Below are 25,312 nucleotides of genomic sequence, written 5' to 3'. Positions count from 1 at the left end.
TCTCTCCTCAGCCTCTCTCCTCAGCCTCTCTCCTCATTCCCTCTCCTCAGCTTCTCTCCTCAGCCTCTCTCCTCATTCCCTCTCCTCAGCCCCTCTCCTCAGCCTCTCTCCTCAACCCCTCTCCTCAGCCTCTCTCCTCAGCCTCTCTCCTCAGCCTTTCTCCTCATTCCCTCTCCTCAGCCCCTCTCCTCAGCCTCTCTCCTCAACCCCTCTCCTCAGCCTCTCTCCTCAGCCTCTCTCCTCAGCCTCTCTCCTCAGCTCTCTCCTCAGCCCAAGAGGCATCACTACAGTCCCTGGTTCGAATCCAGGCTGTATCACATCCGGCTGTGATTGGGAGTCCCATAGGGCGGTGCACAATTGGCCCAGCGTCGTCCGGGTTTGGCCGGGGTAATCCGTCATTGTAAATAAGAATTTGTTCTTAAATTACTTGCCTAGTTAAAATAAAGAAATAAAAAAATATATATATTTTTTAAATGAAGCTGGTTGAGAGAATTCCAAGAGTGCGCAAAGCCGTCAAGGCAAAGGGTGGCTACTTTGAAGAACCTAAAATCAAAAATATATTATTATTTATTTAACACTTTTTTGGTTACTACATGATTCCATATGTGTTATTTCATAGTTTTGATGTCTTCACTATTATTCTACAATGTAGAAAATAGTAAAAATAAAGAAAAACCATGGAATGAGTAGGTGTTTCCAAATTTTTTCACTGGTACTGTATGTATCTTAAATTACCTTGTTTTTGTGAATTTGATTATATCATCTTGCAGTCTAGTCAAGAGATTATGGGACACGACCCCAAACTAGGACGTAGGAACGTGTCACTTTCAGATAGGGTATAAATTTGAGACCTCTCAGAATAGGATAGTCCGGATTATTCTTATCACACCTCGACGAACTGAAACGGCTCAAGGTGGAAACACCTGAGAGTAATTTAGATCAAGTTTAATCTGTCTTCATCCCTTAACCGCTCTTAACGGGTCAAGAAACCAGCAGTCTGAAACATTTCTTCTTAACTGACTTTCTTAGTTAAATGAAGTTTTAATTAAAAAAAGCAGTCCTTTCCTTTTCCTTTCTCCTCATCCTCTCTCCTCAGTCCTCTCTCCTCAGTCCTCTCTTCTTCCTCTCTCCTCATCCTCTCTCCTCTTCCTCTCTCCTCAGTCCTCTCTCCTCAGTCCTTTCTCCTCTTCCTCTCTCCTCATCCTCTCTTCTTCCTCTTTCCTCATCCTCTTTCCTCATCCTCTCTCCTCAGTCCTCTCTCCTCAGCCTCTCTCCTCATCCTCTCTCCTCTTCCTCTCTCCTCAGTCCTCTCTCCTCAGTCCTTTCTCCTCTTCCTCTCTCCTCATCCTCTCTTCTTCCTCTTTCCTCATCCTCTTTCCTCATCCTCTCTCCTCAGTCCTCTCTCCTCAGCCTCTCTCCTCAGCCTCTCTCCTCATCCTCTCTCCTCAGTCCTCTCTCCTCAGCCTCTCTCCCCAGTCCTCTCCTCATCCTCTCTCCTCAGCCCTCTTGTCAATCCTCTCTTCAGCCTCTCAACCCCTCTCTTGAAGAGGTTCCAAGGAGAGACTTCCTCTCCTCGGCTGCCAGCAGCAGACAGGCCATCCTAGCGTGGGAAAGTGCCCACTTAGCTGCCCCGCTGTAGCGCTGCCTGCCCCCTCCCCAAAACCACACACATATACAGGAGTAGGAAAATAATCAGGGTCCCTGATTGCCCCTGAGAGCGAGAGAGAGAGAGAGAGAGAGAGACCGAGAGAGACCGAGAGAGACAGACAGAGAGAGAGAGCGAGAGACAGAGAGACAGAGAGAGAGAACGAGAGAGAGTGAGAGACAGAGAGAGTGAGAGCGAGGGAGAGAGCGAGAGAGACAGAGAGAGAGAGAGAGAGACAGAGCGAGAGAGAGAGAGAGAGCGAGAGACAGACAGAGAGAGAGACAGACAGAGAGACAGAGAGAGAGAGAGAGAGAGAGAGGAAAGCAAAGAACGACCCTATATGTCACTTTCAGATAGGGTATAAATTTGAGACCTCTCAGAATAGGATAGTCAAGATTATTCTTATCACACCTCGACGAACTGAAACGGCTCAAGGTGGAAACACCTGAGAGTAATTTAGATCAAGTTTAATCTGTCTTTCATCCCTTAACCGCTCTTAACGGGTCAAGAAACCAGCAGTCTGAGCCAAAACAAAAAGTCCTCAGGAAAAAGTGGATAATAAAATAGAAGAGGTTTGGAAGTGCAGCTCAGTTTCCACCTCATTTTGTGGGCAGTCTTGCACATAGCCTGTCTTCTCTTGAGAGCCAGGTCTGCCTACAGCGGCCTTTCTCAATAGCAAGGCTATGCTCACTGAGTCTGTACATAATCAAGGCTTTCCTTAAGTTTGGGTCAGTCACAGTTGTTACGAACCGGCTCAGAGTTCGCAACAAAAGGGAGACAACGTGGAGACAAGGAGTATCAAAAATATATATTTATTAGATACCACAACTAGCACAACCAAAAAAAAAAAAAATGTGTCTGCATGTAGAGAGTCTCTACAATGACTGTGGAAGAGGTCTCTTTATCCTGGGACACACCTGGGGCCCAGGTGTTTCCCATGTAGCTGACGACCCTCCCAACTCCACCCACCGGCATCCTAATAAGGAAACAAGAACAAAGAGAGAGAATACGTCAGACAGAGTGGGAGGGTCGTCACACAGTGGTCAGGTATTCTGCCACTGTGTACTCTCTGTTTAGGGCCAAATAGCATTCTAGTGTACTCTGTTTTTTTGTTCATTCTTTCCAATGTGTCAAGAAATTATCTTTTTGTTTTCTCATGATTTGTTTGGGTCTAATTGTTTTGCTGTCCTGGGGCTCTGTGCGGTCTGTTTGTGAACAGAGCCCCAGGACCAGCTTGCTTAGGGGACTCTTCTCCAGGTTCATCTCTCTGTAGGTGATGGCTTTGTTAAGGAAGGTTTGGGAATCACTTCCTTTTAGGTGGTTGTAGAATTTCACAGCTCTTTTCTGGATTTTAACAATTAGCGGGTATCTGCCTAATTCTGCTCTGCATTATTTGGTGTTTTACGTTGTACACAGAGGATATTTTTGCAGAATTCTGCATGCAGAATCTCAATTTGGTGAATTCTTGGTTGGTGAGCGGACCCCAGACTTCACAACCATAAAGGGAAATGGGTTCTATAACTGAGTCAAGTATTTTTAGCCAGATCCTAATTGGTATGTTGAATTTTATGTTCCTTTTGATGGTATAGAAGGCCCTTCTTGCCTTGTCTCTCTCTCCCTGCTCTTTCTGTCTCTCTCTCTTTCTGTCTCTCTCTGTCTCTCTCGATCTCTCTCTCTGTCTCTCTCTCTCTCGCTCTCTCTGTCTCTCTCTCTCTGTCGCTCTCTCTCTGTCTCTCTGATAAAATAATTTATATGTTTAAAGATAAATGATTAAATAATTCTACCCTGAAACATAACTAATTAGTAATTAGTTATTTATGTAGCATGTATAATGAATGATTAAAGTACTAAACGTAAGTCCCATAAGGTTTAGTAGAGACCTGTGAGGAAGAGAAAGGTATGTGTGTATGAGTGTGCCTAAGAGAACACCAAGAACAATGAACACTGTGTTTGACCCGACCTGGCTAGAACTCTGAGAAACTTATGATAGGACAGGGAGTCCTTCTCAAGGTTTCTCTAATCTCGGGGGAAGGGAACGGACAGCGCTGGGTAGTGATTAACAGTAGTGAGAACTCCGAGGAGGGATACAACTCACCTACTGTTTGTGTGTGTGTGTATGTATGTGCGTAAGGATATCTACTGTTTGTGTGGCGGTATGTGCGTAAGTAGGGAGTGAGTTATAAAATGAATGTCTTTTGTATAATGGACTTCAGAAACGTTCTCTGAATAAACTGTACAGAACCTTTTGCAGAAAGCTGAGTCTGACTAATTATTATTAACCCAGTGTGTTACAAACCTTGGGGATTAGTCAAGGCTTATTGATTGTTAGATATTATCATTTGGATTGAAAATTCTCATGACACTCTCTAATTCAATTTGCTTTATTGGCATGACATAACAATGTACATATTGCCCAAAGCTTACTTTGGATATTTACAATATGAAAATAATAAGAATCAAAATTGTCAACGGGACAACAGTAACAACAATAATCAAGGGTCAAAATAACCAACACATTGAACAATAACAATAAGCATACAGTAGAGGACATGTGTAGGTTGATTGGTCTGTCAGACATTGTCCCTCATCTTATGGCAGGCAGCAATGTAGTGCGCTGCCAACCCACAGCTCTCTGCATCCTCCCCCAACAGGACGGGTAGCCTATCCTCATCAGAGAGGTCTTTGAAACCTTGAATAAGGGTTTCAAATTTGAGGAAATGACACGCTCTAATTGTTCTATATTTTTTACATTTTGTCAGGAAATGCCGCTCCGTCTCAGGTTCTGCAGTGGTTGACCTCATTCCGGGTGACTACCTCATAAAGCTGGTTGAGAGAATGCCAAGAGTGCGCAAAGCTGTCATCAAGGCAAAGGCTGGCTAATTTGAAGAATCTCAAAACTAAAATATATTTTGATTTGTTTAACACTTTTTTTGGTTACTACATGATTCCATATCTGCTATTTCATAGTTTTGATGTCTTCACTATTATTCTACAATCTAGAAAATAGTCAAAATAAAGAAAAACCCTTGAATGAGTAGGTGTCCTGGACATTGAATAAGGTACTGACCTGTATATACAACCACTCCAGGATCCCTGGACATTGAATAAGGTAATGACCTCTGTATATATTTACATTGTTGTTTTCTTTAACGTCCTAGTTATTTTGATTCTATCTTGTCGTTCTATTTTATTGTTGAGGGAAGAGCTCTGAATTTCCACTGTACTGTTTTCCACCTGTTGTATCCCTGTGGACATGGACGAATAAACTTTAAAACAGCATCTTTGGCCGGGGATCTCTCCAGTTTCATCTTGGATTCAAACAGGATTAGAGAGTCGACAAAACTCTGAACTTTCCCTAAATCTCCCCTGGGGCCTTTTCATGACATCCTGTTTTGACCCGAGGAAGAGCACATGTTGCTATGGCTAACAGCTCATGTGGATCCTAATGAAGTAATCAGCTCGACTAAAACACGGATTTTATTTAATTTGTTGCAATCCTATTTGGATTCACGGTAGGATCCAGGTTAACTGGGTGACCTGAGGACGTTTGGCTGCGCCCGCTGCTTCCCTGATTCCCCTTTAACAACAGGCTGATGACGGACGCAGCGTTCTGTCCACGGCCCTCACCTCATTAAACCAGACTGGGGAAAAGCTACCAATTACACTAACTTTATTAGGTCTAGTGGAATGACTCTGACAGGACGACATGTTCTCACTCTTAACAAATCAACTCATTAACAAAAAGTAAACATAATAACAATATATTGTGAGAGAGATTGGGAGGGTAGAGGGAGGGTAGGGAGGGTAGAGGGGAGGTAGAGGGAGGGTAGAGGGGAGGTAGAGGGAGGGGAGGGTAGAGGAGGGTAGAGGGAAGGTAGAGGAGGGTTGAGGGAGGGGAGGGTAGAGGGGAGGTAGAGGGAGGGGAGGGTAGAGGAGGGTAGAGGGAAGGTAGAGGAGGGTTGAGGGAGGGGAGGGTAGAGGGAGGGTAGAGGGGAGGTAGAGGGAGGGGAGGGTAGAGGAGGGTAGAGGGAAGGTAGAGGAGGGTTGAGGGAGGGGAGGGTAGAGGGAGGGTAGAGGGGAGGTAGAGGGAGGGGAGGGTAGAGGAGGGTAGAGGGAAGGTAGAGGAGGGTAGAGGGAGGGGAGGGTAGAGGGGAGGTAGAGGAGGGTAAAGGGAGGGTAGAGGAGGGTAGAAGGAGGGTAGAAGGAAGGGAGGGTAGAGGGAGGGTAGAGGAGGGTAGAGGGAGGGTAGAGGGAGGGTAGAGGGAGGGTAGAGGGAAGGTTGAGGGAAGGTAGAGGGAGGGTAAAGGGAAGGTAGAGGGAGGGAAGAGGGTAGAGGAGGGTAGAGGGAAGGTAGAGGAGGGTAGAGGGAGGGTAGGGGGGAAGGTAGAGGGAAGGTAGGGGGAGGGTAGAGGGAAGGTAGAGGGAGGGTAGAGGGAAGGTAGAGGGAGGGTAGAGGAGGGTAGAGGGAAGGTAGAGGAAGGGTAGAGGGAGGGTAGAGAGAGGGTAGAGGGAGGGTAGAGGAAGGGTAGAGGGAGGGTAGAGGGAGAGTAGGGGGAGGGTAGGGGGAGGGTAGGGGGTAGTGGGGGGGTAGAGGGAGGGTAGGGGGAGGGTGGGGGGTAGTGGGGGGTAGAGGGAGGGTAGGGGGGAGGGTAGAGGGAGGGACACCGTTTGGATCACACTTGGTTGACAAACTGATTCTGGGAATAGAAACAAAAACATACAAACGAATCCCAAAAATTCCTGTTTTATTTAAATGCATTACATGGAAACAATGTCATGACAAAAACACATTATTATTAATGAAATATTACAAGAAAGATAAAACATTTAGTATCCATCTCTGGATAACTAAAAGCCCTAAAGCTGACTGAGGTTCTGGTGGCGATACAGAACCGTATTCTGTCTGAAACACACAGAGAATATTACGTCCTACCAGGGCCCATAACGGCTACCTCTCGCCTGGCCTCGGTCTGGCAATCCCTTCCAAACACCCTGGCTGCATCCCACAGTAACACCTCATTCCCTATATAGTGCAGCAGATTAGAGCAGAGCCCTACGGGCCCTTTCTGAAGCGCTTGAAGAGAGGGTGGATGTTGTTACCCATGTGGGCCCTGCTGCCTCTAGAGCGATACTCCATGTAGACAGAGTCATCAGCCCCAGACATGGAGCTCATGGTACCTGGCCTCCGCTGGAACTGAAGAGAGAGAGAGAGAGAGAGAGAGACAGAGAGAGAGACAGAGAGAGAGACACAGAGAGAGAGAGAGAGAGAGAGAGAGAGAGAGATTATAATATAGAACTGGCGGAGAGAGAGAGAGAGAGAGAGAGAGAGAGAGAGAGAGAGAGAGAGAGAGAGAGAGAGAGAGAGTTTAGAATATAGATCTGGAGGAGAGAGAGAGTTTATAATATAGAACTTGAGGAGAGAGAGAGAGAGTTTATAATATTGAACTGGAGGAGAGAGAGAGAGAGAGAGAGTTTAGAATATAGAACTGGAGGAGAGAGAGAGAGAGAGTTTATAATATAGAACTGGAGGGGAGAGAGAGAAAGTTTATAATATAGAACTGGAGGGAGAGAGAGAGAGTTTATAATATAGAACTGGAGGGAGAGAGAGAGAGAGAGAGAGAGAGAGAGAGAGAGTTAATAATATAGAACTGGAGGGGAGAATAATATAGAACTGGAAGGGAGAGAGAGAGAGAGTTTATAATATAGAACTGGAGGGGGAGAGAGAGAGTTTATAATATAGAACTTGAGGAGAGAGAGAGAGAGTTTATAATATAGAACTGGAGGGGAGAGAGAGAGAGAGAGAGAGTTTAGAATATAGAACTGGAGGAGAGAGAGAGAGAGTTTATAATATAGAACTGGAGGAGAGAGAGAGAGAGAGTTTATAATATAGAACTGGAGGGGAGAGAGAGAGAGAGAGAGAGAGAGAGTTTAGAATATAGAACTGGAGGAGAGAGAGAGAGAGAGTTTATAATATAGAACTGGAGGAGAGAGAGAGAGAGTTTATAATATAGAACTGGAGGAGAGAGAGAGAGTTTATAATATAGAACTGGAGGGGAGAGAGAGAGTTTATAATATAGAACTGGAGGAGAGAGAGAGTTTATAATATAGAACTGGAGGGAGAGAGAGAGTTTAGAATATAGAACTGGAGGGAGAGAGAGAGTTTAGAATATAGATCTGGAGGGAGAGAGAGAGAGTTTAGAATATAGATCTGGAGGGAGAGAGAGAGAGTTTAGAATATAGATCTGGAGGGAGAGAGAGAGAGTTTATAATATAGAACTGGAGAGAGAGAGAGAGTTTATAATATAGAACTGGAGGGGAGAGAGAGTTTATAATATAGAACTGGAGGAGAGAATATAGAACTGGAGGGAGAGAGAGAGTTTATAATATAGAACTGGAGGGAGAGAGAGAGAGTTTATAATATAGAACTGGAGGGGAGAGAGAGAGTTTATAATATAGAACTGGAGGGGAGAGAGAGAGTTTAGAATATAGATCTGGAGGGAGAGAGAGAGAGTTTAGAATATAGATCTGGAGGAGAGAGAGAGAGAGAGTTTAGAATATAGATCTGGAGGAGAGAGAGAGAGAGTTTATAATATAGAACTTGAGGAGAGAGAGAGAGAGTTTATAATATAGAACTGGAGGGAGAGAGAGAGAGAGAGTTAATAATATAGAACTGGAGGGGAGAATAATATAGAACTGGAAGGGAGAGAGAGAGATTTTATAATATAGAACTGGAGGGGAGAGAGAGAGAGTTTATAATATAGAACTGGAGGGGAGAGAGAGAGTTTATAATATAGAACTGGAGGAGAGAGAGAGTTTATAATATAGAACTGGAGGAGAGAGAGAGAGTTTAGAATATAGAACTGGAGGGAGAGAGAGAGTTTATAATATAGAACTGGAGAGAGAGAGAGTTTAGAATATAGATCTGGAGGGAGAGAGAGAGAGTTTATAATATAGAACTGGAGGGAGAGAGAGAGAGAGTTTATAATATAGAACTGGAGGGAGAGAGAGAGAGAGAGTTAATAATATAGAACTGGAGGGGAGAATAATATAGAATTGGAAGGGAGAGAGAGAGAGATTTTATAATATAGAACTGGAGGGAGAGAGAGAGTTTATAATATAGAACTGGAGGAGAGAGAGAGTTTATAATATAGAACTGGAGGGGAGAGAGAGAGTTTATAATATAGAACTGGAGGGAGAGAGAGAGAGTTTATAATATAGAACTGGAGGAGAGAGAGAGAGTTTATAATATAGAACTGGAGGGAGAGAGAGAGTTTAGAATATAGAACTGGAGGAGAGAGAGAGTTTATATAGAACTGGAGAGGTAGAATATAGATCTGGAGGAGAGAGAGAGAGAGTTTAGAATATAGATCTGGAGGGGAGAGAGAGAGAGAGAGTTTATAATATAGAACTGGAGGAGAGAGAGAGAGTTTATAATATAGAACTGGAGGGAGAGAGAGAGTTTATAATATAGAACTGGAGAAGAGAGAGAGAGTTTATAATATAGAACTGGAGGAGAGAGAGAGAGTTTATAATATAGAACTGGAGGGAGAGAGAGAGAGAGTTTATAATATAGAACTGGAGGAGAGAGACTGGAGAGAGAGAGAGAGAGTTTATAATATAGAACTGGAGGAGAGAGAGTTTAGATAGAGAGAGAGAGAGAGAGTTTATAATATAGAACTGGAGGAGAGAGAGAGAGTTTATAATATAGAACTGGAGGAGAGAGAGAGAGAGTTTATAATATAGAACTGGAGGAGAGAGAGAGTTTATAATATAGAACTGGAGGGAGAGAGAGAGAGAGTTTATAATATAGAACTGGAGGAGAGAGAGAGAGAGTTTATAATATAGAACTGGAGGGAGAGAGAGAGAGAGTTTATAATATAGAACTGGAGGGAGAGAGAGAGTTTATAATATAGAACTGGAGGAGAGAGAGAGAGTTTATAATATAGAACTGGAGGGGAGAGAGAGAGTTTATAATATAGAACTGGAGGGAGAGAGAGAGTTTATAATATAGAACTGGAGGAGAGAGAGAGTTTATAATATAGAACTGGAGGGAGAGAGAGAGTTTATAATATAGAACTGGAGGGAGAGAGAGAGAGTTTATAATATAGAACTGGAGGGAGAGAGAGAGAGAGTTTATAATATAGAACTGGAGGGAGAGAGAGAGAGTTTATAATATAGAACTGGAGGGAGAGAGAGAGAGAGTTTATAATATAGAACTGGAGAGAGAGAGAGAGAGTTTATAATATAGAACTGGAGGGAGAGAGAGAGAGTTTAGAATATAGAACTGGAGGAGAGAGAGAGTTTATAATATAGAACTGGAGGAGAGAGAGAGAGAGTTTATAATATAGAACTGGAGGAGAGAGAGAGAGTTTATAATATAGAACTGAGGAGAGAGAGAGAGTTTATAATATAGAACTGGAGGAGAGAGTTATAATATAGAACTGGAGGGAGAGAGAGAGAGTTTATAATATAGAACTGGAGGGAGAGAGAGAGAGTTTATAATATAGAACTGGAGGGGAGAGAGAGTTTATAATATAGAACTGGAGGGAGAGAGAGAGTTTATAATATAGAACTGGAGGGGAGAGAGAGTTTATAATATAGAACTGGAGGGGAGAGAGAGAGAGTTTATAATATAGAACTGGAGGAGAGAGAGAGAGTTTATAATATAGAACTGGAGGGGAGAGAGAGTTTATAATATAGAACTGGAGGGAGAGAGAGAGTTTATAATATAGAACTGGAGGGGAGAGAGAGAGTTTATAATATAGAACTGGAGGAGAGAGAGAGAGAGTTTATAATATAGAACTGGAGGGGAGAGAGAGAGAGTTTATAATATAGAACTGGAGGGGAGAGAGAGTTTATAATATAGAACTGGAGGGGAGAGAGAGTTTATAATATAGAACTGGAGGGGAGAGAGAGAGAGAGTTTATAATATAGAACTGGAGGAGAGAGAGAGTTTATAATATAGAACTGGAGGAGAGAGAGAGAGAGTTTATAATATAGAACTGGAGGGAGAGAGAGAGTTTATAATATAGAACTGGAGGGGAGAGAGAGAGTTTATAATATAGAACTGGAGGAGAGAGAGAGAGAGTTTATAATATAGAACTGGAGGAGAGAGAGAGTTTATAATATAGAACTGGAGGGGAGAGAGAGAGTTTATAATATAGAACTGGAGGGGAGAGAGTTTATAATATAGAACTGGAGGGAGAGAGAGAGAGAGTTTATAATATAGAACTGGAGGGGAGAGAGAGAGTTTATAATATAGAACTGGAGGAGAGAGAGAGTTTATAATATAGAACTGGAGGGGAGAGAGAGTTTATAATATAGAACTGGAGGGAGAGAGAGAGAGTTTATAATATAGAACTGGAGGAGAGAGAGAGTTTATAATATAGAACTGGAGGGAGAGAGAGAGAGTTTATAATATAGAACTGGAGGGAGAGAGAGAGTTTATAATATAGAACTGGAGAGAGAGAGAGAGAGTTTATAATATAGAACTGGAGGGAGAGAGAGAGAGTTTATAATATAGAACTGGAGGAGAGAGAGAGTTATAATATAGAACTGGAGAGAGAGAGTTTATAATATAGAACTGGAGGGAGAGAGAGAGTTTATAATATAGAACTGGAGGGAGAGAGAGAGAGTTTATAACATAGAACTGGAGGGAGAGAGAGAGAGAGTTTATAATATAGATATGGAGGGGAGAGAGAGAGAGTTTATAATATAGAACTGGAGGGGAGAGAGAGAGTTTATAATATAGAACTGGAGGAGAGAGAGAGTTTATAATATAGAACTGGAGGGAGAGAGAGAGTTTATAATATAGAACTGGAGGAGAGAGAGAGTTTATAATATAGAACTGGAGGAGAGAGAGAGTTTATAATATAGAACTGGAGGAGAGAGAGAGAGAGTTTAGAATATAGAACTGGAGGAGAGAGAGAGAGAGTTTATAATATAGAACTGGAGGAGAGAGAGAGAGTTTATAATATAGAACTGGAGGAGAGAATAATATAGAACTGGAGAGAGAGAGTTTATAATATAGAACTGGAGGGAGAGAGAGAGTTTATAATATAGAACTGGAGGGAGAGAGAGAGTTTATAATATAGAACTGGAGGGAGAGAGAGAGTTTATAATATAGAACTGGAGGAAGAGAGAGTTTATAATATAGAACTGGAGGAGAGAGAGAGTTTATAATATAGAACTGGAGGGAGAGAGAGAGAGTTTATAATATAGAACTGGAGGAGAGAGAGAGTTTATAATATAGAACTGGAGGGAGAGAGAGTTTATAATATAGAACTGGAGGAGAGAGAGAGTTTATAATATAGAACTGGAGGGAGAGAGAGAGTTTATAATATAGAACTGGAGGAGAGAGAGAGAGAGAGTTTATAATATAGAACTGGAGGAGAGAGAGAGTTTATAATATAGAACTGGAGGAGAGAGAGAGTTTATAATATAGAACTGGAGGAGAGAGAGTTTATAATATAGAACTGGAGGAGAGAGAGTTTAGAATATAGAACTGGAGAGAGAGAGAGAGTTTATAATATAGAACTGGAGGGAGAGAGAGTTTATAATATAGAACTGAGAGAGAGAGAGAGTTTATAATATAGAACTGGAGGAGAGAGAGAGAGTTTATAATATAGAACTGAGAGAGAGAGAGAGAGTTTATAATATAGAACTGGAGGAGAGAGAGAGAGTTTATAATATAGAACTGGAGGGAGAGTATAATATAGAACTGGAGGGAGAGAGAGAGTTTATAATATAGAACTGGAGGGAGAGAGAGAGTTTATAATATAGAACTGGAGGGGAGAGAGAGAGTTTATAATATAGAACTGGAGGAGAGAGAGAGAGTTTATAATATAGAACTGGAGGAGAGAGAGAGATAACGGAGAGAGAGAGAGTTTATAATATAGAACTGGAGGGAGAGAGAGAGTTTATAATATAGAACTGGAGGAGAGAGAGAGTTTATAATATAGAACTGGAGGGAGAGAGAGAGTTTATAATATAGAACTGGAGGGAGAGAGAGTTTATAATATAGAACTGGAGGAGAGAGAGAGTTTATAATATAGAACTGGAGGGAGAGAGAGAGAGAGTTTATAATATAGAACTGGAGGGAGAGAGAGAGTTTATAATATAGAACTGGAGAGAGAGAGAGTTTATAATATAGAACTGGAGGAGAGAGAGAGTTTATAATATAGAACTGGAGGGAGAGAGAGAGAGAGTTTATAATATAGAACTGGAGGGAGAGAGAGAGAGTTTATAATATAGAACTGGAGGAGAGAGAGAGTTTATAATATAGAACTGGAGGGGAGAGAGAGAGTTTATAATATAGAACTGGAGGGAGAGAGAGAGTTTATAATATAGAACTGGAGGAGAGAGAGAGAGTTTATAATATAGAACTGGAGGAGAGAGAGAGTTTATAATATAGAACTGAGAGGAGAGAGAGAGAGTTTATAATATAGAACTGGAGGAGAGATTATAATATAGAACTGGAGGAGAGAGAGAGTTTATAATATAGAACTGGAGGGGAGAGAGAGTTTATAATATAGAACTGGAGGAGAGAGAGAGAGTTTATAATATAGAACTGGAGGGAGAGAGAGAGTTTATAATATAGAACTGGAGGAGAGAGAGAGTTTATAATATAGAACTGGAGGAGAGAGAGAGTTTAGAATATAGAACTGGAGGAGAGAGAGAGTTTATAATATAGAACTGGAGGAGAGAGAGAGTTTATAATATAGAACTGGAGGAGAGAGAGAGAGTTTATAATATAGAACTGGAGGAGAGAGAGAGAGTTTATAATATAGAACTGGAGGAGAGAGAGTTTATAATATAGAACTGGAGGAGAGAGAGAGAGAGTTTATAATATAGAACTGGAGAGGAGAGAGAGTTTATAATATAGAACTGGAGGGGAGAGAGAGAGTTTATAATATAGAACTGGAGGGGAGAGAGAGAGTTTATAATATAGAACTGGAGGGGAGAGAGAGTTTATAATATAGAACTCGAGGGGAGAGAGAGTTTATAATATAGAACTGGAGGAGAGAGAGAGTTTATAATATAGAACTGGAGGGAGAGAGAGTTTATAATATAGAACTGGAGGAGAGAGAGTTTATAATATAGAACTGGAGGAGAGAGAGAGTTTATAATATAGAACTGGAGGGGAGAGAGAGTTTATAATATAGAACTGGAGGGGAGAGAGTTTATAATATAGAACTGGAGGGGAGAGAGAGTTTATAATATAGAACTGGAGGGGAGAGAGAGAGAGAGTTTATAATATAGAACTGGAGGAGAGAGAGAGAGTTTATAATATAGAACTGGAGGGAGAGAGAGTTTATAATATAGAACTGGAGGAGAGAGAGAGAGTTTATAATATAGAACTGGAGAGAGAGAGAGAGTTTATAATATAGAACTGGAGGGGAGAGAGAGAGAGAGTTATAATATAGAACTGGAGGAGAGAGAGAGTTTATAATATAGAACTGGAGGAGAGAGAGAGTTTATAATATAGAACTGGAGGAGAGAGAGAGTTTATAATATAGAACTGGAGGGGAGAGAGAGAGAGTTTATAATATAGAACTGAGGGGAGAGAGAGAGAGTTTATAATATAGAACTGGAGGAGAGAGAGAGTTTATAATATAGAACTGGAGGGAGAGAGAGAGAGTTTATAATATAGAACTGGAGGAGAGAGAGAGAGAGTTTATAATATAGAACTGGAGGGAGAGAGAGAGAGTTTATAATATAGAACTGGAGGAGAGAGAGAGAGAGAGAGAGAGAGAGAGTTTATAATATAGAACTGGAGGAGAGAGAGAGAGTTTATAATATAGAACTGGAGGAGAGAGAGAGTTTATAATATAGAACTGGAGAGAGAGAGAGAGAGTTTATAATATAGAACTGGAGGAGAGAGAGAGAGAGAGTTTATAATATAGAACTGGAGGAGAGAGAGATAATATAGAACTGGGAGGGAGAGAGAGAGAGTTTATAATATAGAACTGGAGGGAGAGAGAGAGAGTTTATAATATAGAACTGGAGGGAGAGAGAGAGTTTATAATATAGAACTGGAGGGGAGAGAGAGAGTTTATAATATAGAACTGGAGGAGAGAGAGAGAGAGAGTTTATAATATAGAACTGGAGGAGAGAGAGAGAGAGTTTATAATATAGAACTGGAGGAGAGAGAGAGAGAGAGAGAGTTTATAATATAGAACTGGAGGAGAGAGAGAGAGAGTTTATAATATAGAACTGGAGGAGAGAGAGAGAGAGAGTTTATAATATAGAACTGGAGGAGAGAGAGAGAGAGAGAGTTTATAATATAGAACTGGAGGAGAGAGAGAGAGAGTTTATAATATAGAACTGGAGGAGAGAGAGAGAGAGAGTTTATAATATAGAACTGGAGGAGAGAGAGAGAGAGTTTATAATATAGAACTGGAGGGAGAGAGAGAGTTTATAATATAGAACTGAGAGAGAGAGAGAGAGTTTATAATATAGAACTGGAGGAGAGAGAGTTTATAATATAGAACTGGAGGGAGAGAGAGAGAGTTTATAATATAGAACTGGAGGGAGAGAGAGAGAGAGAGTTTATAATATAGAACTGGAGGGGAGAGAGAGAGTTTATAATATAGAACTGGAGGGAGAGAGAGAGTTTATAATATAGAACTGGAGGGAGAGAGAGAGTTTATAATATAGAACTGGAGGGAGAGAGAGAGTTTATAATATAGAACTGGAGGAGAGAGAGAGAGAGTTTATAATATAGAATCTGGAGGAGAGAGAGAGAGAGAGAGAGAGAGTTTATAATATAGAACTGGAGGAGAGAGAGAGAGAGTTTATAATATAGAACTGGAGGAGAGAGATTATAATATAGAACTGGAGAGAGAGAGAGAGAGTTTATAATATAGAACTGGAGGGGAGAGAGAGAGTTTATAATATAGAACTGGAGGAGAGAGAGAGTTTATAATATAGAACTGGAGGAGAGAGAGAGTTTATAATATAGAACTGGAGGGAGAGAGAGAGTTAATAATATAGAACTGGAGGAGAGAATAATATAGAACTGGAAGGAGAGAGAGAGAGAGTTTATAATATAGAACTGGAGGGAGAGAGAGAGTTTATAATATAGAACTGGAGGGAGAGAGAGAGTTTATAATATAGAACTGGAGGGAGAGAGAGAGTTTATAATATAGAACTGGAGGGAGAGAGAGAGTTTAGAATATAGATCTGGAGGGAGAGAGAGAGTTTAGAATATAGAACTGGAGGAGAGAGAGAGAGAGAGTTTATAATATAGAACTGAGAGAGAGAGAGAGAGTTTATAATATAGAACTGGAGGGAGAGAGAGAGTTTATAATATAGAACTGGAGGAGAGAGAGTTTATAATTAGAAGAGAGAGAGAGAGAGAGAGTTTATAATATAGAACTGGAGGAGAGAGAGAGTTTATAATATAGAACTGGAGGAGAGAGAGAGTTTATAATATAGAACTGGAGGAGAGAGAGAGTTTATAATATAGAACTGGAGGAGAGAGAGAGTTTATAATATAGAACTGGAGGGGAGAGAGAGAGTTTATAATATAGAACTGGAGGAGAGAGAGTTTATAATATAGAACTGGAGGAGAGAGAGAGTTTATAATATAGAACTGGAGGGAGAGAGAGTTTATAATATAGAACTGGAGGAGAGAGAGAGAGTTTATAACATAGAACTGGAGGAGAGAGAGAGAGAGTTTATAATATAGAACTGGAGAGAGAGAGAGAGTTTATAATATAGAACTGGAGGAGAGAGAGAGAGTTTATATAGACTGGAGAGAGAGAGAGAGAGAGAGAGAGAGAGTTTATATAGAACTGGAGGAGAGAGAGAGTTTATAATATAGAACTGGAGGGAGAGAGAGTTTATAATATAGAACTGGAGGAGAGAGAGAGTTTATAATATAGAACTGGAGGGAGAGAGAGAGTTTAGAATATAGAACTGGAGGAGAGAGAGAGTTTATAATATAGAACTGGAGGAGAGAGAGAGAGAGTTTATAATATAGAACTGGAGGGAGAGAGAGAGAGTTTATAATATAGAACTGGAGGAGAGAGAGAGAGAGTTTATAATATAGAACTGGAGGAGAGAGAGAGAGTTTATAATATAGAACTGGAGGAGAGAGAGAGTTTATAATATAGAACTGGAGGGAGAGAGAGTTTATAATATAGAACTGGAGGAGAGAGAGAGAGTTTATAATATAGAACTGGAGAGAGAGAGAGAGTTTATAATATAGAACTGGAGGGAGAGAGAGAGTTTATAATATAGAACTGGAGGGGAGAGAGAGTTTATAATATAGAACTGGAGGGAGAGAGAGAGAGAGAGAGTTTATAATATAGAACTGAGAGAGAGAGAGAGTTTATAATATAGAACTGGAGGAGAGAGAGAGAGTTTATAATATAGAACTGGAGGGAGAGAGAGAGTTTATAATATAGAACTGGAGGGGAGAGAGAGAGTTTATAATATAGAACTGGAGGAGAGAGAGAGTTTATAATATAGAACTGGAGGAGAGAGAGAGAGTTTATAATATAGAACTGGAGGAGAGAGAGAGAGTTTATAATATAGAACTGGAGGAGAGAGAGAGAGTTTATAATATAGAACTGGAGGGGAGAGAGAGAGTTTATAATATAGAACTGGAGGAGAGAGAGAGAGAGAGAGTTATAATATAGAACTGGAGGGAGAATAATATAGAACTGGAAGGAGAGAGAGAGAGAGTTTATAATATAGAACTGGAGGAGAGAGAGAGAGTTTATAATATAGAACTGGAGGGAGGAGAGAGAGAGAGAGAGTTTATAATATAGAACTGGAGGAGAGAGAGAGAGAGAGTTTATAATATAGAACTGGAGGAGAGAGAGAGAGAGAGAGATTATAATATAGAACTGGAGGAGAGAGAGAGAGAGAGAGAGAGTTATAATATAGAACTGGAGGAGAGAGAGAGAGAGAGAGTTTATAATATAGAACTGGAGGGGAGAGAGAGAGTTTATAATATAGAACTGGAGGGAGAGAGAGAGTTTATAATATAGAACTGGAGGGAGAGAGAGAGTTTATAATATAGAACTGGAGGAGAGAGAGAGTTTATAATATAGAACTGGAGGAGAGAGAGAGTTTATAATATAGAACTGGAGGAGAGAGAGAGTTTAGAATATAGAACTGGAGGAGAGAGAGAGAGAGTTTAGAATATAGATCTGGAGGAGAGAGAGAGAGAGAGAGAGTTTAGAATATAGAACTGGAGGAGAGAGAGAGAGAGTTATAATATAGAACTGGAGGGAGAATAATATAGAACTGGAAGGAGAGAGAGAGATTTATAATATAGAACTGGAGGGGAGAGAGAGTTTATAATATAGAACTGGAGGAGAGAGAGAGTTTATAATATAGAACTGGAGGAGAGAGAGAGTTTATAATATAGAACTGGAGGGAGAGAGAGAGAGTTTATAATATAGAACTGGAGGGAGAATAATATAGAACTGGAGGGAGAGAGAGAGAGAGTTTATAATATAGAACTGGAGGGGAGAGAGAGAGTTTATAATATAGAACTGGAGGGAGAGAGAGAGTTTATAATATAGAACTGGAGGGAGAGAGAGAGAGAGTTTATAATATAGAACTGGAGGGGAGAGAGAGAGTTTATAATATAGAACTGGAGGAGAGAGAGAGAGAGTTTATAATATAGAACTGGAGGGGAGAATAATATAGAATTGGAAGGGAGAGAGAGAGAGAGAGAGTTTATAATATGGAAGGGAGAGAGAGAGATTATAATATAGAACTGGAGGAGAGAGAGAGAGTTTATAATATAGAACTGGAGGGGAGAGAGAGAGTTTATAATATAGAACTGGAGGGGAGAGAGAGTTTATAATATAGAACTGGAGGAGAGAGAGAGTTTATAACATAGAACTGGAGGAGAGAGAGAGTTTATAATATAGAACTGGAGGAGAGAGAGAGTTTATAATATAGAACTGGAGGGAGAGAGAGAGTTTATAATATAGAACTGGAGGAGAGAGAGAGAGTTTATAATATAGAACTGGAGGGAGAGAGAGAGAGAGTTTATAATATAGAACTGGAGGAGAGAGAGAGAGAGTTTATAATATAGAACTGGAGGGAGAGAGAGAGAGAGTTTATAATATAGAACTGGAGGGAGAGAGAGAGAGAGAGAGTTTATAATATAGAACTGGAGGGGAGAGAGAGTTTATAATATAGAACTGGAGGGGAGAGAGAGTTTATAATATAGAACTGGAGGGGAGAGAGAGTTTATAATATAGAACTGGAGGGGAGAGAGAGAGTTTAGAATATTGATCTGGAGGAGAGAGAGAGCGAGTTTAGAATATAGATCTGGAGGAGAGAGAGAGAGAGAGAGTTTAGAATATAGATCTGGAGGGGAGAGAGAGAGAGTTTATAATATAGAACTGGAGGAGAGAGAGAGAGTTTATAATATAGAACTGGAGGAGAGAGAGAGAGAGAGAGAGAGAGAGAGTTTATAATATAGAACTGGAGGAGAGAGAGAGAGAGAGTTTATAATATAGAACTGGAGAGGAGAGAGAGTTTATAATATAGAACTGGAGGAGAGAGAGAGAGAGTTTATAATATAGAACTGGAGGAGAGAGAGAGAGAGAGAGTTAATAATATAGAACTGGAGGGGAGAATAATATAGAACTGGAAGGGAGAGAGAGAGATTTTATAATATAGAACTGGAGGGGAGAGAGAGTTTATAATATAGAACTGGAGGAGAGAGAGAGTTTATAATATAGAACTGGAGGAGAGAGAGAGTTTATAATATAGAACTGGAGGAGAGAGAGAGAGAGAGAGATTATAATATAGAACTGGAGGGGAGAATAATATAGAACTGGAAGGGAGAGAGAGAGTTTATAATATAGAACTGGAGGGGAGAGAGAGAGTTTATAATATAGAACTGGAGGGGAGAGAGAGTTTATAATATAGAACTGGAGGGGAGAGAGAGTTTATAATATAGAACTGGAGGAGAGAGAGAGATAGATGAGGAGAGAGAGAGTTTATAATATAGAACTGGAGGAGAGAGAGAGAGAGTTTATAATATAGAACTGGAGGGGAGAATAATATAGAATTGGAAGGGAGAGAGAGAGAGAGAGAGTTTATAATATAGAACTGGAGAGAGAGAGAGATTATAATATAGAACTGGAGGGGAGAGAGAGAGTTTATAATATAGAACTGGAGGGAGAGAGAGAGAGTTTATAATATAGAACTGGAGGGAGAGAGAGAGTTTATAATATAGAACTGGAGGAGAGAGAGAGTTTATAATATAGAACTGGAGGAAGAGAGAGTTTATAACATAGAACTGGAGGGAGAGAGAGAGTTTATAATATAGAACTGGAGGAGAGAGAGAGTTTATAATATAGAACTGGAGGGGAGAGAGAGTTTATAATATAGAACTGGAGGGAGAGAGAGTTTATAATATAGAACTGGAGGGAGAGAGAGTTTATAATATAGAACTGGAGGAGAGAGAGTTTATAATATAGAACTGGAGGAGAGAGAGAGTTTATAATATAGAACTGGAGGGAGAGAGAGAGAGTTTATAACATAGAACTGAGGAGAGAGAGAGAGAGTTTATAATATAGAACTGGAGGAGAGAGAGAGAGTTTATAATATAGAACTGGAGGGGAGAGAGTTTATAATATAGAACTGGAGGGGAGAGAGAGAGTTTATAATATAGAACTGGAGGGGAGAGAGAGAGAGAGTTTATAACATAGAACTGGAGGGAGAGAGAGAGAGAGAGTTTATAATATAGATATGGAGGGGAGAGAGAGAGAGTTTATAATATAGAACTGGAGGGGAGAGAGAGAGTTTATAATATAGAACTGGAGGAGAGAGAGAGTTTATAATATAGAACTGGAGGAGAGAGAGAGTTTAGAATATAGAACTGGAGAGAGAGAGAGAGAGTTTAGAATATAGAACTGGAGGAGAGAGAGAGAGAGAGTTTATAATATAGAACTGGAGGGGAGAATAATATAGAACTGGAGAGAGAGAGAGTTTATAATATAGAACTGGAGGGAGAGAGAGAGTTTATAATATAGAACTGGGAGGAGAGAGAGAGTTTATAATATAGAACTGGAGGGAGAGAGAGAGTTTATAATATAGAACTGGAGGAGAGAGAGAGAGAGAGTTAATAATATAGAACTGGAGGGAGAATAATATAGAACTGGAAGGAGAGAGAGAGAGTTTATAATATAGAACTGGAGGGGAGAGAGAGAGTTTATAATATAGAACTGGAGGAGAGAGAGAGAGTTTATAATATAGAACTGGAGGAGAGAGAGAGTTTATAATATAGAACTGGAGGGGAGAGAGAGAGAGAGAGTTAATAATATAGAACTGGAGGGGAGAATAATATAGAACTGGAAGGAGAGAGAGAGAGTTTATAATATAGAACTGGAGGGGAGAGAGAGAGTTTATAATATAGAACTGGAGGGGAGAGAGAGAGTTTATAATATAGAACTGGAGGGGAGAGAGAGAGTTTAGAATATAGATCTGGAGGAGAGAGAGAGTTTAGAATATAGATCTGGAGGAGAGAGAGAGAGAGTTTAGAATATAGATCTGGAGGAGAGAGAGAGAGAGTTTATAATATAGAACTGGAGGGAGAATAATATAGAATTGGAAGGAGAGAGAGAGAGAGAGTTTATAATATAGAAGGGAGAGAGAGAGAGAGTTTATAATATAGAACTGGAGGGGAGAGAGAGAGTTTATAATATAGAACTGGAGGAGAGAGAGAGAGTTTATAATATAGAACTGGAGGAGAGAGAGAGTTTATAATATAGAACTGGAGGGGAGAGAGAGAGAGTTTATAATATAGAACTGGAGGGGAGAGAGAGAGTTTATAACATAGAACTGGAGGGGAGAGAGAGTTTATAATATAGAACTGGAGGGGAGAGAGAGTTTATAATATAGAACTGGAGGGGAGAGAGAGTTTATAATATAGAACTGGAGGAGAGAGAGAGTTTATAATATAGAACTGGAGGGGAGAGAGAGTTTATAATATAGAACTGGAGGAAGAGAGAGTTTATAATATAGAACTGGAGGGAGAGAGAGAGTTTATAATATAGAACTGGAGGAGAGAGAGAGAGTTTATAACATAGAACTGGAGGAGAGAGAGAGAGTTTATAATATAGAACTGAGAGAGAGAGAGAGAGTTTATAATATAGAACTGGAGGAGAGAGAGTTTAGAATATAGAACTGGAGGAGAGAGAGAGAGAGTTTATAACATAGAACTGGAGGAGAGAGAGAGAGAGTTTATAATATAGAACTGGAGGAGAGAGAGAGTTTATAATATAGAACTGGAGAGAGAGAGAGAGAGTTTATAATATAGAACTGGAGGAGAGAGAGAGAGAGAGTTTATAATATAGAACTGGAGGGAGAATAATATAGAACTGGAAGGAGAGAGAGAGTTTATAATATAGAACTGGAGGGGAGAGAGAGTTTATAATATAGAACTGGAGGGGAGAGAGAGAGTTTATAATATAGAACTGGAGGGGAGAGAGAGAGTTTATAATATAGAACTGGAGGGAGAGAGAGAGTTTAGAATATAGAACTGGAGGAGAGAGAGAGTTTAGAATATAGAACTGGAGGGAGAGAGAGAGAGAGTTTATAATATAGAACTGGAGGAGAGAGTAATATAGAACTGGAAGGAGAGAGAGAGAGAGAGTTTATAATATGGAAGGGAGAGAGAGAGAGATTATAATATAGAACTGGAGGGGGGAGAGAGAGAGTTTATAATATAGAACTGGAGGGAGAGAGAGAGAGTTTATAATATAGAACTGGAGGGAGAGAGAGAGTTTATAATATAGAACTGGAGGAGAGAGAGAGTTTATAATATAGAACTGGAGGAGAGAGAGAGTTTATAACATAGAACTGGAGGAGAGAGAGTTTATAATATAGAACTGAGGGAGAGAGAGTTTATAATATAGAACTGGAGGGGAGAGAGAGTTTATAATATAGAACTGGAGGGGAGAGAGAGTTTATAATATAGAACTGGAGGGGAGAGAGAGTTTATAATATAGAACTGGAGGGAGAGAGAGTTTATAATATAGAACTGGAGGAGAGAGAGTTTATAATATAGAACTGGAGGGGAGAGAGAGAGAGAGTTTATAACATAGAACTGGAGGAGAGAGAGAGAGAGAGTTTATAATATAGAACTGGAGGGAGAGAGAGAGAGTTTATAATATAGAACTGGAGGGAGAGAGAGTTTATAATATAGAACTGGAGGGAGAGAGAGAGAGTTTATAATATAGATCTGGAGGGGAGAGAGAAAGAGAGTTTATAATATAGAACTGGAGAGGAGAGAGAGAGTTTATAATATAGAACTGGAGGAGAGAGAGAGATTTTATAATATAGATCTGGAGGGGAGAGAGAGAGTTTATAATATAGAACTGGAGGGGAGAGAGAGTTTATAATATAGAACTGGAGGAGAGAGAGAGAGTTTATAATATAGAACTGGAGGGAGAGAGAGAGAGTTTATAATATAGAACTGGAGGGAGAGAGAGAGAGAGAGTTTATAATATAGAACTGGAGGGGAGAATAATATAGAACTGGAGGGAGAGAGAGAGAGTTTATAATATAGAACTGGAGGGGAGAGAGAGAGTTTATAATATAGAACTGGAGGAGAGAGAGAGAGAGTTTAGAATATAGAACTGGAGGGAGAGAGAGAGATTATAATATAGAACTGGAGGAGAGAGAGAGAGTTTATAATATAGAACTGGAGGGAGAGAGAGAGAGTTTATAATATAGAACTGGAGGGAGAGAGAGAGAGAGTTTATAATATAGAACTGGAGGGAGAGAGAGAGAGTTTATAATATAGAACTGGAGGGGAGAGAGAGAGAGAGAGAGAGAGAGAGAGAGTTTAGAATATAGAACTGGAGGAGAGAGAGAGAGTTAATAATATAGAACTGGAGGAGAGAATAATATAGAACTGGAAGGAGAGAGAGAGAGAGAGTTTATAATATAGAACTGAGGGAGAGAGAGAGAGAGTTTATAATATAGAACTGGGAGAGAGAGAGAGAGAGAGTTTATAATATAGAACTGGAGGAGAGAGAGAGAGTTTATAATATAGAACTGGAGGAGAGAGAATATAGAACTGGAAGGAGAGAGAGAGAGAGTTTATAATATAGAACTGGAGGGAGAGAGAGAGAGAGAGTTTATAATATAGAACTGGAGGGAGAGAGAGAGAGAGTTTATAATATAGAACTGGAGGAGAGAGAGAGAGAGAGTTTATAATATAGAACTGAGGAGAGAGAGAGAGAGAGAGAGAGAGTTTATAATATAGAACTGGAGGAGAGAGAGAGAGAGAGAGAGAGAGAGAGAGTTTATAATATAGAACTGAGAGGAGAGAGAGAGAGTTTATAATATAGAGAGAGAGAGAGAGAGAGAGAGTTTATAATATAGAACTGGAGGGAGAGAGAGAGTTTATAATATAGAACTGGAGGGGAGAATAATATAGAACTGGAGGGAGAGAGAGAGAGTTTATAATATAGAACTGGAGGGAGAGAGAGAGAGAGTTTATAATATAGAACTGGAGGGAGAGAGAGAGAGTTTATAATATAGAACTGGAGGGAGAGAGAGAGAGTTTATAATATAGAACTGGAGGGAGAGAGAGAGTTTATAATATAGAACTGGAGGAGAGAGAGAGAGTTTATAATATAGAACTGAGAGAGAGAGAGAGAGTTTATAATATAGAACTGGAGAGAGAGAGAGAGTTTATAATATAGAACTGGAGGAGAGAGAGAGAGTATAGACATAGAGAGAGAGAGAGAGAGAGAGAGTTTATAACATAGAACTGGAGGGAGAGAGAGAGAGAGTTTATAATATAGAACTGGAGGGAGAGAGAGAGTTTATAATATAGAACTGGAGGGGAGAGAGAGAGTTTATAATATAGAACTGGAGGAGAGAGAGAGTTTATAATATAGAACTGGAGGAGAGAGAGAGTTTATAATATAGAACTGGAGGGAGAGAGAGAGAGAGTTTATAATATAGAACTGGAGGGAGAATAATATAGAACTGGAAGGGAGAGAGAGAGTTTATAATATAGAACTGGAGGGGAGAGAGAGTTTATAATATAGAACTGGAGGAGAGAGAGAGTTTATAATATAGAACTGGAGGGAGAGAGAGAGTTTATAATATAGAACTGGAGGGGAGAGAGAGAGAGAGAGTTTATAATATAGAAGTGGAGGGGAGAATAATATAGAACTGGAAGGGAGAGAGAGAGTTTATAATATAGAACTGGAGGGGAGAGAGAGAGTTTATAATATAGAACTGGAGGGGAGAGAGAGAGTTTATAATATAGAACTGGAGGAGAGAGAGAGTTTAGAATATAGATCTGGAGGAGAGAGAGAGTTTAGAATATAGATCTGGAGGAAGAGAGAGAGAGTTTAGAATATAGAACTGGAGGGAGAGAGAGAGAGTTTATAATATAGAACTGGAGGGGAGAATAATATAGAACTGGAAGGGAGAGAGAGACAGAGAGAGTTTATAATATGGAAGGGAGAGAGAGAGAGATTATAATATAGAACTGGAGGGGGGAGAGAGAGAGTTTATAATATAGAACTGGAGGAGAGAGAGAGAGTTTATAATATAGAACTGGAGGGAGAGAGAGAGTTTATAATATAGAACTGGAGGGGAGAGAGAGAGTTTATAATATAGAACTGGAGGGAGAGAGAGAGTTTATAACATAGAACTGGA

At 40.0% G+C, this 25,312-nt stretch overlaps 1 protein-coding gene across 1 annotated transcript in view; it reads right to left on the bottom strand.

Annotated features, from left to right (window-relative positions):
- Positions 1-6,373: 6,373 nt before the first annotated feature.
- ercc3 (excision repair cross-complementation group 3) overlaps positions 6,374-25,312 on the bottom strand; it is a 75,600-nt gene continuing 56,661 nt past the window's right edge. The window contains exon 16 of the mRNA XM_045714207.1: positions 6,374-6,839. Coding sequence (XP_045570163.1) covers positions 6,699-6,839 — 141 coding nt within the window. The 3' untranslated portion in view covers positions 6,374-6,698. The remainder of the gene's footprint in view (positions 6,840-25,312) is intronic.

This window comes from Salmo salar, unplaced genomic scaffold (assembly GCF_905237065.1).
Source record: "Salmo salar unplaced genomic scaffold, Ssal_v3.1, whole genome shotgun sequence".
NCBI lineage: Eukaryota > Metazoa > Chordata > Actinopteri > Salmoniformes > Salmonidae > Salmo > Salmo salar.
The sequence above is the reverse complement of the archived record's forward strand: the minus strand, read 5'-3'. Positions and strand labels throughout refer to the sequence as shown.